Consider the following 17,901-nt stretch of genomic DNA (forward strand, 5'->3'; position numbering starts at 1 on the left):
CAAGACATTTTACTGACATTGACCGTCCGCAGGCACAGCCCCCCGCAGCTCCCAGTGGCTGCAGATCTCTGTTCTCGTCCAATGGGGATCTGCGGGACAGTGGCGGACAGGACCTGCGGACGGTCAACGTCAGCAAAATGTCTCGCGGCCCGCAATCAGATTACGCTGATGGGCCACAGGTTGCCCACCACTGGTCCAGATTGTACTCTGGGTATATCACAGACACCTAACCTCAGGCACTCAAATTTGAAAACGCTGGCCTGTGTGCCAAAGTGAAATAACCCACTAAGGAAGGAGGGAAGGGGATATCCTGATGGAATGGCAGCAGAGACTGTCCACAGATCTTAAGTACAGTAAAGAAAGATCCACTGATGCACACTAGGGATCTAAGAGTTAACATCTGTAGCTCTTTCTTGCTTTGCACAGATCTGGTCCCTATCTTTAATCTTTGGAGATTCTTCCTTGGCTCCATAAAGCGACTTCAGCTGCATCTTAACTCTTTGCTTGTCCTCTTCATTGAAAGGGTTTCAAATCAAATCATTAAGGTGTAAAACTAAGGGGAAGCGTTATGGGGAGGCCCGTCTTTTAGACTAGGCCTCAGAAGCACAATCCGAGCCATTTCAAAGAAACTCGGATAAACTGAGCCGTTAAACTCTGCTACTTATTAAGCAAAACACTTAAGGATATGCTTAAGAATAGAAGAACTAGGACTGCCAAATTTCTAATCACACAAAACTGAACACCCCTGCCCTGCCCCTGCCCCATTCCTTCTCCAAGGCGCCCCCCACTTGCTCCATCCCCCCTCCCTCTGTTGCTCATTCTCCCCCACCCCCACTCACTCGCTCATTTTCACCGGGCTGGCTCAGGTGGTTGAGGTGCAGGAGGGGATGAGGGCTCTGGCTGGGGGTGCGGGCTCCGGGGTGCGGCCAGAAATGAGGAGTTCAGGGTGCGGGAGGGGGGCTCCAGGTTGAAGCAGTGGGTTGGGATTTGGGAGGGGGGTGAGGGCTCTGGCTAGGGATTCGGGCTCTGGAGTGGGGCTGGGGAAGAGGGATTTGGGGTGCAGGAGGTGGCTCCGGGCTGGGGCATGGGTGCGGGAGCGGGTGAGGGCTCCGGCTGGGGGTGCGGGTTCTGGGGTGGGGCCGAGGATGAGGCATTTGGGGTGCAGGAGGGTGCTCTGGTCTGGGGCCAAGGGGTTCAGAGGGCAGGAGGGGGACCAGGGCTGTGGCAGGGGGTTGGGGCACAGGAGGGGGTGAGGGGTGCAGGCTTCGGGTGGCGCTTACCTCAGGTGGCTCCCGGAAGCAGCAGCATGTCCCCCCTCCAACTCCTATACGGAGGTGTGGCCAGGCGGGTCTGTGTGCTGCCCTGTCTGCAGGTGCTGCCCCCGCAACTCCTATTGGCTGCGGTTCCAGGCCAACGGGAGCTGCTTCGCCTGCACTGGGGCACAGGCAGCGTGTGGCGCCTCCCTGGCTGCCATGTGCCATGGGGCATCAGGAACCTGGCGGCTGATTCCAGGAGCCACACAGAGCTAGGGAAGGCAGGGAGCCGCCAGGGTCCCTTTTCGACTGGGCTTTCCATTCGAAAACCGGATGCCTGGCAACCCTAGTAAGAACGGCCATACTGGGTCAGACCAAGGATCCTTCTAGCCCAGTATCCTGTCTTCCGACAGTGGCCAATTCCAGGTCCTTCAGAGGGAGTGAACAGAACAGGTAATCATGAAGTGATCCATCCCGTCGCCCATTCCCAGCTTCTGGCAAACAAAAGTGCTTAACTGTGAGCACTTGCTTAAATCCCGTTGACTTCAATAAGGCTTAAGAAGATGCTTAAAGATCAGAACGTGCTTAAATGCTTTGCTGAATCTGGGCCTAAATAAACCCAAACTAGGTATTAAAACATTAAGAGGGCACAAGTGAAAATACGGAACCAGGGAGAGAAAAGTGAAGCTCCTATCATGACTTGGGCAGAGTCTAGATGTTGCTTTATGACATGCATTTGAGTGTTTCAAAAGGTTATAAGTTCTACAAAGTAAACAGGGCTAGAGATACCACACACATGCAATGCAGCCCAGTCAGCACAGTGAGAGGAAACAACCTTAGCATTTCCTGACTGTTTGTGATTTTAACTGTGCAACTTCCACGCTGCACCAGAGGCTGCTGTAACTGTAGGCAAACTAGGCAGCTCCCTGGGGCAGCAAGGACAAAGCTGAGCGGCACTGTAACTTGGTGTGCCAGATTGCAACGTGCTCACATAGATTTGGCCCGGCCACCCCTCTGTCATGACGACAGCAGGGCCAAACCTCAGTGAGTGGCGCTGCAACCTGGCACTTAGCATGTCCCTCTCCCCGTCCCTTCTACCATAACCACAGACCCATCAGAGGGCTTGCCATGCCCCCACCCCAGACAGTCATCATCCCTCCGCGTTCATCAAATCTATTCTAGGAGGTGGGAGGGGGCGGCACACTGAAGTATTGCCTAGGGAGGCAGATTGTCTTGAGCAGCCTCTGCGATGCATGAATGCAGTTTCTGCATTTCAGTTCCCAGGGTTGGTTTATTTGTTTATTTTAAAAAGAAAAAGCCAAGCTCTCTAACCACAACCACCATTGGAAGTCTGCATGTACCACAAACATGTGTCTTTAAGTGTGAAGGGTGCCAGGGGCACAGGTGGGCAGGAAACAGTTTTCCCACCCTGTGAGAAGTTGAGATTTTGAGACATTTTCCCATCCCGAATCAGGACAAAAAGCCAAAAATCACAAACATTTTCACAAACCAAAAATAAAATAAATTCAGATCAGGTCAATCAAAACATTTCCTTTAGATTTCAAATTTAAAAAAACCCAACAACTTAACCCCCCCTCCCCTGTAAGTTAACATACATTTCTAAACAAAAAGTCATCTAACCATAACAATGGGACTTTTTTGTTTAAAAAAAAAAAAAAGTCAGACTGGGATATACTGACAATTTGGAAACTGATTTGCAAATATTTTTCAAAACACGAAATTTACTGAAACTCACCCTTCCCCCCAAATTGTTCTCGTTTGGATGAATCCACATTTTCCAACCAAAAAATGTTTTTTTGTCAAACAATTGCCGCGCAGATCTAGCAAGTAACGCATGAGAGGATGGGGGAAACACACAGGTGCTCTGAACTGCATCCCTCAACCTGGTTTTTAAAGTTTGTCCCTCTCCAGATCTGCATATGCCAGTGCTCCGTGGAGACATGGGTAAGGAGATTGGCACCAGTCAGTCATTGGTGCTTGGTGTCCTGCTGGAAGTGCTGTGCCTGGCAGGGCTAACAGGAAGCATCTTTGGCCAGTGCATGGCAAGGAACAGCCACTGAGAAGCACAGCTGTAAATGTGCGTGTGCATCTCTCCGGATGAGAGAGCTTTGAGAGGGATTTTTTAAAAAATGTTTGCTGCTTATGCTCAGTATGAAGCTTTCAAATGTTTCGAGCTTTCTCTGGGTACGTCTGCACCAGAGCTGGAAGGTGGCATTTCCAGCTTGCACAGACACACTCGTGCTAGTTGTGATACAGCCAGCATGATAAACAAAGATGTGTAGCCACAGCAAAGGGAGGGGCCCGATGCCTGAGGACACATCTAGGGTCTTGGACAGGATGATATTTGGGGTGGCTAGCCCCTCCCGCTGTCATACTTCCATTCTTAGGATGCTGCTCGATCAGTAGGTCTACCCGAGCCGGAAATTTATACCCTCCAGCTCCGGCACAGACATACCCAGAGAAAGTTCCACCTGGCCAAAAGCTTTGTACGGAGCATACGCAGCACATTCTGAAAAAAAAAAACAACAAAAAACAAAACCTCTCCAAGCTCTCCCATCCGGAGACACGCACACGCGTGATTTTACAGCTCTGCTTCTCAGTGCACGTCCCTTGGCATGCACTGGCTAAAGATACGGGCTGTTGTCAATTAGCTCTGACAGATTTCAACTCAAGCAGGAAACGATACCTTCCAGGTCCAGTGTAGACATAACCTTTTAGTTTCCAACCCATTTTCCCCCCACCATGCTCCTCGCTGAGAACTATCTATAGGCCAAGTTTCAAATGTCAAAAGTTGAGTTTTCAGTTATCACTGTGAAAGCAAAAGGTGCAAGCAATTTTTAGCAGGAGAAGTCCATTTGTATTCTGGTTTTTGAACACGCCCACACACCTCAAATGTAGCGGCACTGATTTACTTTCCATTTATTTTAAGAATGTAAAAAAAAAAAAGTTCCCTTTGGACAGCGATCATGAACAATTACAGCCAAAATGGAGAATTTTTCAGTAAAATCCAAACTTCCAACTGGATTTTGATTTACCCTAGCTGAGGAACTGGTCGACAGTACTTAAGTAATTGATATTTCATATTTCTCCTATAATTTGTTCTCTTTCAAAATGAGGATGAATTTGATCAAGTCGGGTGAAGATCACCAACCATGCAGACAGCCAGCACAAGACCTACGTACCACTTAAGCCACATTTTAAGGGCTTAAGTAGGACTTCAGTTTCATAGACTAAGTCCAAAAGGGACCATTGTGGTCATCCTGCCCAGCCTCTAAGGGTATGTTTACACTGCAATGTAAGCCCTTGAATTCAGGCTCAAGCCTAACCCCCCTTCCATCTACACACAAATTGCACTAACCCAGGGCTTCGACCCAGGGTCCCAGGACCCCATGGGGGTGGAGGATCCAAGCCTGGGACCCTGGGTTCTAGCCCTATTTCTTGGCAGTGTAGATATAGCCCTACTGACTTGTGCTCTGGGAGTCCACCTAAAGTATCCCACAATTCCACAGGCTGACTTTCTTTGCCCTCTGGACAGTCAAGTTTGGTAGACAGTCAAGTTTTCCCACACTGCACCATAAACAAAGGGCTAGTGCAGCCACATTTTGGGAGGGCGCAAGAAAATCTGGGATATGGGTGGTTGGACTCGGGCCTGCATAATGCAGTGTAGACATTGGAGCTCCAGGTTGAGACCAGGGTTCAACAGTTCCTAACCCGGGGTTACAAATAAGAGTGGACATTCAAGCCTGTGTTAACAAACCCAGGGTCTGCTAACTCGAGTTACGCGCAGTGGCGGAGTTTCACCCAGTGAGACTAGGATGCCCGTGTGGTATACCGTACCTTCACAATCTCTTGAGCTATCTGCCTCGTTTTGTTGACATCCAGGACAATTTTTGCATCTCTCACCACCGAGTAGAGCGTCCGTCCTTTACACAAACTGAAAGGAAAAGAGGGGGAGATAAATAAACATGCTGATATTTAAAAAAAAACAAACAAAAAACAAGAAACATCATTAAATCCAAACACAGATTAAAAAGAGAGAACCTGTAAAGGGGGCTAAAAATAGATACAGTATTTTGGCTTCATACCAAAGCAAAGACAACGGACTTTGGAATAAATCTTGGAGCTCTCTCCCCTACTTTGAAATGCTGGGAGGGAGATATCTTAGCTCTCTAGTATATTTTGCTAGCACCACATAGATCCTGAGCAGTATCCGATAACCCTTTCTTCTCTCTTATTTTGTTCCCCATTTCCTAGTTGTCAGAAAGCTCCTGGGCTTAGAGCGTCAGACTTTTGGGCAGACCTCTCCACCGCGTCCTCTGCAGGATAAAATTCTCATAAATCTAAGAGGAGCCAAAAGAGGAAAGAGAAAAGCCTGCACACTCTACAATGTCCTCCAATTTTCCTTCTTGTACCAGTTACAGTAAAATCTATTTACAGGGCCTTAATTACCAAAGGCAGTTGATAGCAGCAGCTGCAGGGGGAAGGGGGCATATAGACTAATTAAAAATATATTGACATTTGAATATCATAATGGAGTATGTGGGTGGACTCTGCCTCAACTTCCTCCCACGAAAGAGGGCTTTTTTTCCCCGTCTATACCCACCTACGCTCATTACAGGCAACTTGAGAAAGAACAGACTAAATACCTGTGTCTGGATAATAGAGCACCCGGGAAAAAAAATCTCTATTTAAATAGGCTTCAAGAATCACAGATGTTAATTTGATCTTGTTACAGTTAATGAAACAAAAGTTTGGGCTTTTAATTACTCCTTTATCCCACCCACCACATCTTCTTCCTTTCTTCTTCAGCATCTTTCTCCTCCTTCACACTGACAATGTTCAAAAACTTCTAGACCACGTCTCTAGTGGAAATGATGTTTGCAGCTGTGTGGCTGTTGGGAACCGATCTTCGGGAGAGTGTGCAAGACTTGCCTTTACCACTTTGTGTGACAAGGTCAGGCTGAGTGGAATGAAACCTCAGGACCAGTGAGTCCGTATCACTTCCTGGATCACTTAAGAGCACTGAGTGGCCTGGATCCCCTGCCAGCCCTGCAAAGTGAGAGATTCTGGGGTCCAGCTAATGGGGTGGGGAAGAGGTCAGGGGTGAAAGCTTCACAGAGAATGATCGCCTGACTCTCCTGATCACTCAGTCAAAGGGGAACAGATGGGTCCAAAGAGAGCACTCGGTGCAATTCACACCCGTGTGCTCAAATGCTATTAGCCAATTCTCCACCACCAAAGAGTGGGTGGAGAGCTTGGGTGACCAGACAGCAAATGTGAAAAATCGGGATGGGGTGGGGGGTAATAAGAGCCTATATAAGAAAAAGACCCAAAAATCAGGACTGTCCCTATAAAATCGGGACATCTGGTCACCCTATGGAGAGTAGAAACTTGGACGCCATGTTTGTGAGCAGCTGGGCAGCCCAACTAAAGTAGCTCTAGAGTACTGACAAAATGAGCCAAGTTCGCCAGGCCTCAAGTCTCCATTATTCAGAATTGAAGCACTTCCTTCTTCCTTCTACAGATGAACCTTGGAGAGCCCCTAGGTCAGTGGTTCTCAATCCATGTACCATTGTGGGCCGCATATGCAGCTCTCTGTGTTATGTGGGCCACATCCACACAATATATACACTACCTGTATGGCCCTGAGGTCGTCACATGGGCTGAAGCTGTGTGCTGATTGGGCCACAAGCAGCTCGCGGCCCATGGGTTGAGAACCACTGCCCTAGGTCAATCAGGATTCATATCTGATGGGTGAGAGCCGTTGTTCTTTTAGGTTCAGTGGTTGGGGAAGCTGCAGATTTCGGTTTTCCTGCAACCTGTCCCTGGCTACCGTGGTGCCATGTTGCCTAGTAGCCCTTGTTACTAAGGCAGTTGAGCTTTCGCATAGAGGGGCCATTTAATCATGACTATCGTTATTATTCCAAACCGGTTGAGTTATAAGATCATTTCATTCCTATTCTATTCAATGATTAATTTAATCTATTTCTATTGATTAAATGTTCCTGGCAGTCTCTAGATGCATGGACACAAGTGGCAATTCATAGCTTTGGTCTACAGTTAAAGCATGGACCAGCAGAGATATGTCAGCTAGGAGTGCGAAAAAAAAAATCACACCCCCTAGTGAGAGAGCTATGCTGACAAACCTGCAGGACAGATGGTGTTCCTACACCGGCAGAACTCTTCCTTCCTTCAGCACCTGTTGTGGACATACTAGGTGACTATGCCGACACAAGCCCCATAGTGTAGATATGGCCATAGGTTAATACAATGAGCTGACTGTCAGCTAGGTGAATCAGCAATCTCACTCATCACATCATTTTTATTTATATTATGATAGCACCCACGCAGGCTGAGGCCCCATTGAGATAGGTGCGGTACAGATGTAGTAAAACACAATCCCTGCCCCAAGAGCTCATAAATGTGGTTTAAGACAAGGTGTAAACAGACACAATGAAGGGGTATGGGGTGCCCGAGTAACGTGACTGGAGCCTTGTTTCTCACGGACCGGCAGCATGCACAATATTTAGCTAGAGGCATGCAGGGAGATACTTTTACAGAGGCCAAGAAGCCGATGAGTGGCAGTAGCCCTAGCTTGACACTGCCAAGCTGTCATCAGCTGCCAGGGGTCTTCAGGCTTCCTGATACCACTGAGCCTGAAGGAGGGATCTGAAAGAGGTCAGTGAGTAGGGTAGGACTAAATGAGGAAAGGCCAATAGGAAAAGGGCAAGAAGCCTGTATCTGGCATGGTGGGGAAGCGGGAGGTGATGGGGTCAGAATGATGGGCTGGGAAGATGATCTTAGTAGCAGAGGAGGCGATGTTGCAATAGTCAAGGCCAGAGAGGCCGAGGGTGCAGGAGTCAAGGCCGAAGATAAGGGCCTTTGTTGGGTTTGGCATTGTGCATAGACAGGAAAGCCCAAACCTTTGGAATGCTGCGGAGGAGGAACTGCTAAGATTTAGACAGAGCCTTGAGGAGGGGGGTTAGACAGAGGTCAGAGTCAAAAATGATTAGTGACAGGAAGTCTCAGCCTGGAATCAGGGGCTCACTGTGCTAGGCACTGTACATACCTATAGTAGGGACAGTCCCTGCTCTGAAGAATTTATGGTCTAAAGAAGCAAGATAAAGGGTGGGAAGGGGAGCAGGGGCAGAGAGAGGTGACGTGACCAAGGTCACACAGTAGGTTTGTGGCAGGAGCCAGGAACAGAACTCAGGTCACCAGAGTCTCAGTCCAGTACTCTATCCATTGCACTCTACGGGTCTGAAGAACTGAGAGGATGGTTGTGTTGTCCAGCGGGGTTGAGTGGACAGACTGTGTGAGGTGACAATGGGCCAAAGAAGTTGTAAGACTAAGACTGTTAAGGTCTATAGAGTGAAGGGAACTTCACTGGCCACATCCTCAGGCCACCATGTCAGCTGGCTAACGATGGGGCAGTTCATCTGCCCCAGGGACCCTGGCAATCATATTCAGTCCCAGCGAGCCTCTGCAAATCACATGGCCAATGAGGCTTTAGAAGTTATTCTGTGCAGCTCGGACATTACTCCAGTTGGAATTAATGAGACGAGCTCTTAACAAATTGAAAGGTTTCTCTTTCTTGGCCTCTGCCAAGCAGGTTTATGTCACTGACCCGATGGACGCCAAGAAAAATAAGATGACTGAAAAGGAACAACTCATGCCTCCTTCCAGTAGGACACAAGCCAGGGAGAAGCACAAATAACCCCACTATTCCTAGGCACAGCACTAAGGGCCACATCTCCGAGAGTCCAGCTCCCATTTAGGCATCTAAAAAAAGGCCAAGAGTTCCACGTCCAGCCTAACTAGGCAGGCTGGGTGCTGGAGGGACGTATGGAGGGAAAGCAACAAGGCATCCTCCTCCCATGCCTGCAAATCGGATTGGTGGCCACTCCTGGTCTACTCCGGCCCAACGGCTGCAGTGGCCCTGCACTATCCTATCGCGGACACCACTGGAGGAGAGAGGGCCGCCAGATCTAATCAGTGACATGTCCTTTGGCCCTGCCTCTCCTCCAGCCTTCCCATGTGCCACCCCCGTGCAGGAAGCCCCCTGCAGTGCTGGGCTCTTTACCGTGGAGGGGGCATGCACGATAACATGACAATAATTAGACAGGTAGGTATGCTTTTCATACTGACCAGTTTTGTCTGGTTATTAATTGCTATGATCACCACTGTAGCATCTTGGAGTCCCAGTCATGGACCAGGACCCCATCGTGGTGGATGCTAGACAGTTTCCTTGTTGTGTCCATTTGTTGTTGTCAAGCTGTCCAGCCGTGGCTCAAGAGCATAAGTACCTACCTCAGGGCACACTTATAGGAACCAGGACACACACCCCAAGTCAGTTGTGCGTGCTGTACTTACATATAACCAACCAACCAGTGCAAACTCCTCCGACATGATAACAGCCTTAACATGGAGTCACAGACAGTGCCCTAGGGCACTCAGATCTGTCTTGCTGGGCCTGTACGATAGACGGTCCTTTACACCATGAATCACTTCAAGTGTAGCTCGAAAGCTTGTCTCTCTCCCCAACAGAAGTTGATCCAATAAAAGATATTATCTCACCCTCCCTGTCTCTACCGTGAATCACAGCCAGATTCAGGTTACTCCTTGTGCCAAAGGACCAGTCACTTACTCCAAGTCAGTCACACTTTAGCTCTCACACCAAAGACAGCACTTGTAGCCACCCTACAATAAACTATCTAAAGAGTTATGATATAGGAAAAGGAAATAAGAGAGTTATTTACAAGGTTAAAGCAGGTAAACATACACACACAAATGAGTTACAAGCTTCAATTTCAAAGTGTAATAGACGCTTCTAGAATAGGCAAGCTCTATATGTTCTTAGGGCTGACCTAGGCTAAGTAGCTGAGGATCCTTGGTTAATACCTAGAAAACCTTGCCTCTCGTAGTCCAAGCAGCATAGAGATCCAGTTCCTTCTTCCTAGAAGTTTTTATTACCTCCCCCACTTCTGCCTGAGCTGCAAACTCAGCTGACGGGAGGAATTCACTTGCATGACTCATCTCCATGGGGATGGGAGAGTAAACAACAAAGACACTTGTCCTCTTTAATGTTCCACGCTAGTCCGTTTGGTGTCCATGAGCCATCCCTGTCGGGCAGGACATAACACCTTCTGTTGGAGAGCAGCATTTCACACCAGTTAGTCTCTCTCTCCTGTCTAGTGATTTACACAGTTATGGAGGCTTACAGTGCAAAACACTCAATTAATAACTTTATAGTATGGGATACAGATGGGATAAGTGAGATTAATACATGCAGAAACTGTCAAGAATTCATAAAGTCTAAACGCTAAATTCATTCTTATAAGTCTAATACCTATTTTGGCAATACTAACATGCAGGTGAGCCAGTCTGATTCCAGCTCTGTATTTATCAGTATCCAGTTGAGACTTGGAGACCTTGGCATGAGCTAGCACCTGGTCTGCCAGCATCACAGGTGTCTATTGTCTTATACTTGGATTGTAAGTTCCGTGGGACAGGGACTGTCTTTTTGTTCTGTGTTTGTTCAGTGCCTAGCACAATGGGGTGCTGGCCCATCACTGGGGTCCCTAAGTTCTACTGCAATAAATAACCAACTACTGCCTAGCCCCTCTCTGCCCCCTTGTGTAACAGAATTATGCCAGTCCCACTGCCAGTGGGATGGCCAGAACTTCAGAGATGGACACCGGCTTTGGCCCTTTAGGAAGCTATACAATAGCAAAAAACAAAACAAAACAACCCCCCCCCCCAAACAAAAACAAAACAAAAACCCCACCACACCCTACCTTAAATAGTTTTCTACTTTTTTGGCATAATCTTTCCCATTTATGCTGATAATTAAGGCTACGATTATGTCACAGAGGTTATGGAAGTCACAGAATCCGTGACCTCCATTGACATCTGTGATATTTTCTGCCCCAGGGCTGCAGCTCCCAGACAGTCCTGCCCCTGCAGTTCCCAGCCCCTGCCCTTGTGGGGGGACCTCACAGCTGCCCAGCCACAGCGGGTGGCGGGGGGACTCCCTGCAGCTGCCCAGCCGCGGCATGGGCGACCCTGTAGCTACCAGTTTCCCCAGGGGTGAGGGGACCCCGCAGCAGCCCAGCCCCATGGGCAGGAGGACCCCAGAGCTCCCAAGCACTGCAGCGGTGGGTGGCGGGGGGACCTGGAAACCCCAGCGGCAGTGGGTGCTAAACCCGCCTCTCCCTTTTGTTAGGGATATTTTTAGTGAAAGTCAGAGACAGATCCCGGGCTTCTGTGAATTTCTCTTTATTGCCCGTGACCTGTCCCTGACTTTTACTAAAAATATCCATGACAAAAAGGTAGCCTTTACTGATAATTTACACAAAACTCCACTCCCAGGCGATCAGGAGCCTCAAACTCTGAGCTTGACGGTCCAAAGTTTATAACACAAATATTAGGAAGTGCAAGAGAAAACACTGAGCATTTTCCCAGGCTTTGTGTTGGGGGCGTGAAGGGTGTCAACTAACGAGGCCCCACCTGGTAAATTTGTGTTTACTGCTCAGATATCACAGTGGCAAGCGCCCATATAAAACCAGAGACAGAATAAAGCAGAGCACTGAAGAATTAGCATGGAAGAGAGCCAACAAAATGGGCAAGCAATGCTATTTTAACCAAAGAGCGAAGAAGAATCCTGTTCGCTATGCACAGATTAGTGACTTTCTACAGTTGTCAACTCCCCCAGAATCATGCTACTCTGAATGTGAAATTATTTGAAGGCCAATTTTTAAGCTGGTCAGAGCTTAAGCTTTGCTTGAACTCCTCAGAACATCATAGTCTTACTCAGAGATTACAGGGTGAACACTTTGGGCAGATACACTGTATATTTCATAGAAAAACAGAGAGGTTGAATGACCACATTGAGTGCAAATTAGAGTCCACCCTAAACTCACTGCGTTTGCCATGTTAATGGCTGTCAGAGATGACTATATCTGAATGAGAATATAATAAATGACCAGGGCTGGGATTTCCAAAGGGAGTTAAATGACCAACTCCGATTGGATTTCAGTGAGAGTTGGATACCCATACTCCTGGGGCTTCTTTGTAATCCCAGACAGATTATGGAAACACATTAGGCCCGATTCTGATCCTACTCGCATTGGTGTGTGTGTGTGTGTGTGTGTGTGTGAAGTGTAACTTTGCTGGGGTTACACCAGGGTCAGCGAGAAGAAAAATCCGTCACTAAGGCGAGGCTAATCTGCTATCTTGGCACTCCTACAACAAGAAAGAAATGAATACCTGAGAAAGCACTGCATCGAGTTGTTACAGAAACCACAATGTCTAAAAGCCCCCTGGTGCAGATGGGAAATTCGTGTTTTTATTCAGAAGCCCTAGTGCTGAGCCCGTGTCTGACATGTCAGACACCAGGGAATACAAACGAAAGGAGAGGGAGACTTGGGCACATTAAAAGAGAATCAAGGAACAGTTGTGAAAATGCTCTTTCATGAAATGAAAATGAATGCATCCCTTCATTAATGTCATGCCAGCCAGCAGAGCGAATTAATGCACACACCGGTTCCCATCACCTCCGGAACGCATTAGTCTTCCTCGCTAGAGACTCGCATTCAAATTGGGCTTGGTCCAAAGTCAGATGCTTTTAGTTGTATCAATGTAGTGGCATTTAACCCAGTTTACTTAATATCCATTGGCTTGCTTCCTATAATGTGGAACGTGTCAACCTTCTCTTAGGCCAAACCAGTCTGCCTTGTAGGCTCTCTAAGACTTTCCCATGGTGACGCCACATAGAACAAAACCAGGAAAACACTGCAAGGAGTTTTGTAGGAGATTTCCAGATTTACCCAGCCTCTGCATTTGCACCAGCCTTTGTAGTCACTTACATCTGCACTCACTGACCGAGTATTTATCAAGCTACAACCCATTTACCCTACAAAAACAAACAGGTTTAAACGGAGCTGTGAAAGATGGATATGGCCAAACCATGTTGTAATGTTATTGTTTGTATGGATAGGAAAAAATGGCAGGTTATAACGGATTAGAGAACCCATATAGATACCCAGGTTAAATATGGTTATCTAAGAGCTTGTCTATGCTTAAAAGTTGTACTGCTCTACCAAAAGGGAATAGCCTCTCTAGTGTGGACACAGTTAATCATTATAAACATGCTTATACCGGTATAACTGTATAACCAGTATAGACAAACACCTGTCAGGGAGGGTCTAGATCATACTGAGTCCTGCCATGAGTGCAGGGGACTGGACTAGATGACTTCTCGAGGTCCCTGCCAGTCCTATGGTTCTATGAACTTTCCGCATACAGGAAGTGGAATAAGCTAGATCAGCATCAGGCACCTTTATACCAGTATCATTGTGTCCACATTAGGACTTTTACCAGTATAACTATTTTGGTCAAAAAAACCAACCACCCAGACTCCTAATCAAAACAGTTATATGGGTAAAATGTTCAAGTGTAGACCAGGCCTAACATAATATTAAACATGTTTTGTTCGGTCTGAACAAGGAAAATTAAATGAGGCTCTAAAATAGTTTGGCCACAATCATGTTTAAACCTGGTTATCGTTGTAGTTTAGAAAGTGAGTGATCTAAATTGCACCTGAAAAAAAAAATGCCGGTGAAAATTTGTGCCATGAGTTATTTGCAACTGACATTTGTGGGAGCAAAATAGTAAGCCATATTCTAAAAAGCTGGCCCTGTTACCTTTTTGATATGGAGTCTTTTATATGGCTCTATTCAAGAAACCAGGATAACATGATCTACTACACAACATGCTTCCTGCTCTGTTCTGCTATCCTAGTACACCTTATGTCACGGTAGCTATACGTCCAACCATTCCTTCTTGGTGTAATTCAGATTTTCCCCCAAAGAAAACTGATCACGACAGAAACTTGGTAAGGAAGTGAAATAAGTCATGAACCGTCACCATAAACCAAATGAAGAGATTAAGTAGAACTGGATCTGGTCTCAGCCCCAAAGTGAGTTGTGATCAGCTGCGGGGGAATGAAGTTTTAAAAAAAACATTTCAAGCACTTCTGAATTGCAGAGATAACCTTGGGAATACAGACTTTTTGAGTCCCTATTCAGACAAGATCCCATCACTTCAATCATTTAGAAGTGCATGATAGATTACAAACTCATTGGGCCCATTACATTAGACATTAGGTCCATATTAAATTAGGCAGCAGAAATCAGGTGCAAGTCAGGCCTGGCACGAAAAGGTACCCACACAAAGCAAAGTACCATGCAATGTAGGACTGGGATATGCTGCAACAAAAGCTCACTGGACCCCAAGGAAAGTAACTATACATCAATGCAGGTGATTCAGCTCTCCATGCTTTCCATTGGCTGATGAGTAACTCCTCCAAATGAATTAAACTAGCAAATATTGCAGCCAAAGAAATTTCCTGGTGGAGAAGAAGCTAGTCACCAATACATAAAGCCTTATTTACAACTATTATGCAGCACCTGAGCCACCTGACAACCCACCTGCAGAATCTTTTCATGACAACTCTCCACAATTTTGTTTCCTCCTACTTCTTGTCTGACATGAATAGTCCCCCTCCATCAGAGCACAAATAACATTCATGAAGCAAACAAAGGGAGGCCTCAAGGGTGCACAGATAATGTATTCGCTTTTCACTTCTGGAGACCTGGGTTGAAATGCATGATAGAGATAGCTACCCAGCCCCGAGTAGATGTTCCTCCACATCACAAGGGTACATTAGGGTGAAGAGGCCAAAGATTGTCTGTGCTTCACAACATGAACAAAAGGAGCGCAGACATGCCTCTTCAGAAACACTGGCTTATTCACTCCTGAAGTGTGTATTCATAACTAAATGTTCGCTTCACCTCACCCTCGGCCTATAATCATACACTTGCGTTTGTTAACAGAAAATCCAGGCTTGTGAAACACAATCCAATTTTACTGTATTGAGCAAGCACTCCCTGTGGATTTGAGCTACCGTTAAATGTGCCAGTGAAGAGAAACTCACGACCCATGCATACCAGAGTAGAAGGTGCCTTGTGCATCAAACAAACTCTTGCTTCTTCTCACTAGCCCCAGAACAAGGAGTGCCTGGCTTATTGTGGATGCACATGGAACTCTGCACTACAGAGATGTACAGAGGCAGGGAGCGGAGCAAAATTTTCGGCATGTTGTTTCTATGCGACACCCAGTCAAACTTCGAGCCCTTTTGCAATAAAGACAATGGTACAGTACAGGAGCCACTCAATGTCAGCTCAGCAAGTGACACAACACCCCTACCACAGATGAACCTCCACACAACAACTCTGGCTTTATCAGCTACACTGAGTGTGCGCGAATTCCAGGGTTGAGAACTTTCTGCTGAGAGCATCCTGTCCCTCGATGCACAAAGGCGCTGTAAGCTCTCGCTGATCTCCTCTGCCAAGACAAGACACGAGGAGAGAGGTATGTGCGAAGACAGCCGGGGCTCTCTGATTAGGGGTGCCAGGTGTCCAGTTTCTGACCGGAACGCCCGGTTGAAAAGGGACCCTGGCAGCTCCGGTCAGCACCGAGCGGGCTGTTAAAAGTCCGGTCGGCAGCGCAGCAGGACTCAGGCAGGATCCCTGCCTGCCTGCCATGGCTCTGTGTGGCTCCCGAAAGCAATGGCATGTCCCCTCTTTGGCTCCTATGCACAGAGAAAGCCAGGGGGCTCCGCACACTGCCCCGACCCCAAGCACCGGAAGCGTAGCCAATGGGAGCTGTGGGGGGGGCACCTGCGGATGGGGCAGCACGCAGAGCCGCCTGACCACATCTCCATGTAGGAGCCAGAGGGAGGACATGCCGCTGCTTCTGGGAGCTGCTTGAGGTAAGTGCTGCCCAGAGCCTGCACCCTGGACCCCCTCCCAGGCCCCAACCCCATACCCCAGCCCGGAGCCCCCTCCCACACGCCAAACTCCTCAGCCCCAGCCCAGAGCCCCCTCCTGCACCCCAAATCCCTCATACCCAGCCCCACACCAGAGTCCGCACCCCCAGCAGGAGCCCTCACTCCCCGCCCTGCACCTCAACCCTCTGCCCCAGCCCAGAGGCCCCTCCTGCACCCTAAATCCCTCATTTCTGGTCCCATCCCAGAACCTGCTTCCCCACCCCAGAGCCTGTACCCCCTCCCACACCCCCAATCCCCTGCCTCAGCCCAGAGCCCCCTCCCATATTCTGAACCCCTTGGCTCCACCCCCCAGCCCAAAGCCCCCTCCTGCACCCCAAATCCCTCATGCTCAGCCCACACCAGAGCCCGCACCCCAACCCAGAGCAAGCCCAGTGAAAATGAATGAGTGAAGGTGGGGGAGAGTGAGCGACGGGGGCGGGGTCTCAGAGGAGGGGTGGGGTAGGGGCGGGGCAAGGGTGTTCGGTTTTGTGCGAGGAGAAAGTTGGCAACCTTGTTTCTGTCATTTGAGGACCTAACTTACTCTGCTCTTCACAGTGGTGTCTGATATACCATAGCTCCTTTGCAAAGACACTCAGCTAACAGGTAGCACCCTACAAGTGAGGAGCATGGAGAAACTGTGGGGGAAATCCAGAGCATGGAACTAATGATATGGTGCCACATTCAGGTTTTAGTTACACCAGAGTAAATCCAGAGTAACTCCAGATTTACACCAGTGTAAAATGCAAACAGAGTTTGTCCCAGAATCCCTAAGGGACTGTGTCTGAGCCAGTTCACAGAGAACCTGTAGCCTTTCTGTACTGCTGGGATAAAATGAGCGTGCCCTCGGATAGACTCCGCTTGCTCACCTTGTACACCGGAGATTCCTTCTCACGGAATTAGAAGATTCAGGCTAGAAGTCAGCGAAGCAGTTGCACCCTTTGACAACACTGTTCACAAGGCCCCCTCTAAACCAAAGCGAAACAAGCCTTGGACTAGCCCATAAAGCGCTGCTTTGCCACACCAGATGCAAAAGTCGTCATTTGAATGTAAGAGACCGTTGCAAACCATATTTTAAAATCTTAAATTGTTTGGCATGAGGAAATGATAAAAAATAGAAATCAATGTCCTGCCTTTTACAAGAGACATCACTGACTGGCATGATTAGGTGCCATGGAGATGACAGCCATGCAGACTTCCAGACAGACAAAGTAGACAGAGATAGACACGCATCAGGCACTAGGAGAGCCAAGCTTGTCAACTTCATGCTGGGGTCTTACTCAGTGGCAGGCCGGCCAGGGTAAAAAAAAAACACCCAAGTTTTTTTTAAAACAAAACCCTCTAAAAGTCATGGTTTCAGCGGTGAAGCTATGGCTGTGACAAGCAGCCAGCCCGCATAACCATCAACAACCCCTAAATATACATTTAAAGCAATGTAATTTAAAATGTTTACCAACAGCCTTCAGCTCTCCATCCTTTCCCCAGCTAGCAGGAATCTTCCTAGAACTACTAAAACCAGATCATTACGGATGTGCTCTCCATTCAAAATGAGTTTCAGAAGTGTTCAGCCAAGCACACCAAATCCCAAATTGCTTTATAAATGTTCCACCAGCGTGGGCTGAAGACATCAGCAAAGGGATAAAAGCAAAAGTGACTTGCAGAGGATCGATTTAGAGGAAGGACTGGGGCACTTCCCCTCAACAGTTCTCCAGTTTGGAGTGAAGTCAGGGCAATTGGGCA

At 47.8% G+C, this 17,901-nt stretch overlaps 1 protein-coding gene across 3 annotated transcripts in view; it reads right to left on the reverse strand.

Annotated features, from left to right (window-relative positions):
- Positions 1 to 17,901, reverse strand: part of KSR2 (kinase suppressor of ras 2) — a 295,477-nt gene that overhangs the window by 43,010 nt on the left and 234,566 nt on the right. For all 3 annotated transcript variants that reach the window (XM_043529547.1, XM_043529546.1, XM_027834074.3), the window contains one exon: positions 5,112 to 5,208. In XM_043529547.1, the coding sequence (XP_043385482.1) occupies positions 5,112 to 5,208 (97 nt within the window). The remainder of the gene's footprint in view (positions 1 to 5,111; positions 5,209 to 17,901) is intronic.

This window comes from Chelonia mydas, chromosome 15 (assembly GCF_015237465.2).
Source record: "Chelonia mydas isolate rCheMyd1 chromosome 15, rCheMyd1.pri.v2, whole genome shotgun sequence".
NCBI classification, from domain to species: Eukaryota; Metazoa; Chordata; order Testudines; family Cheloniidae; genus Chelonia; species Chelonia mydas.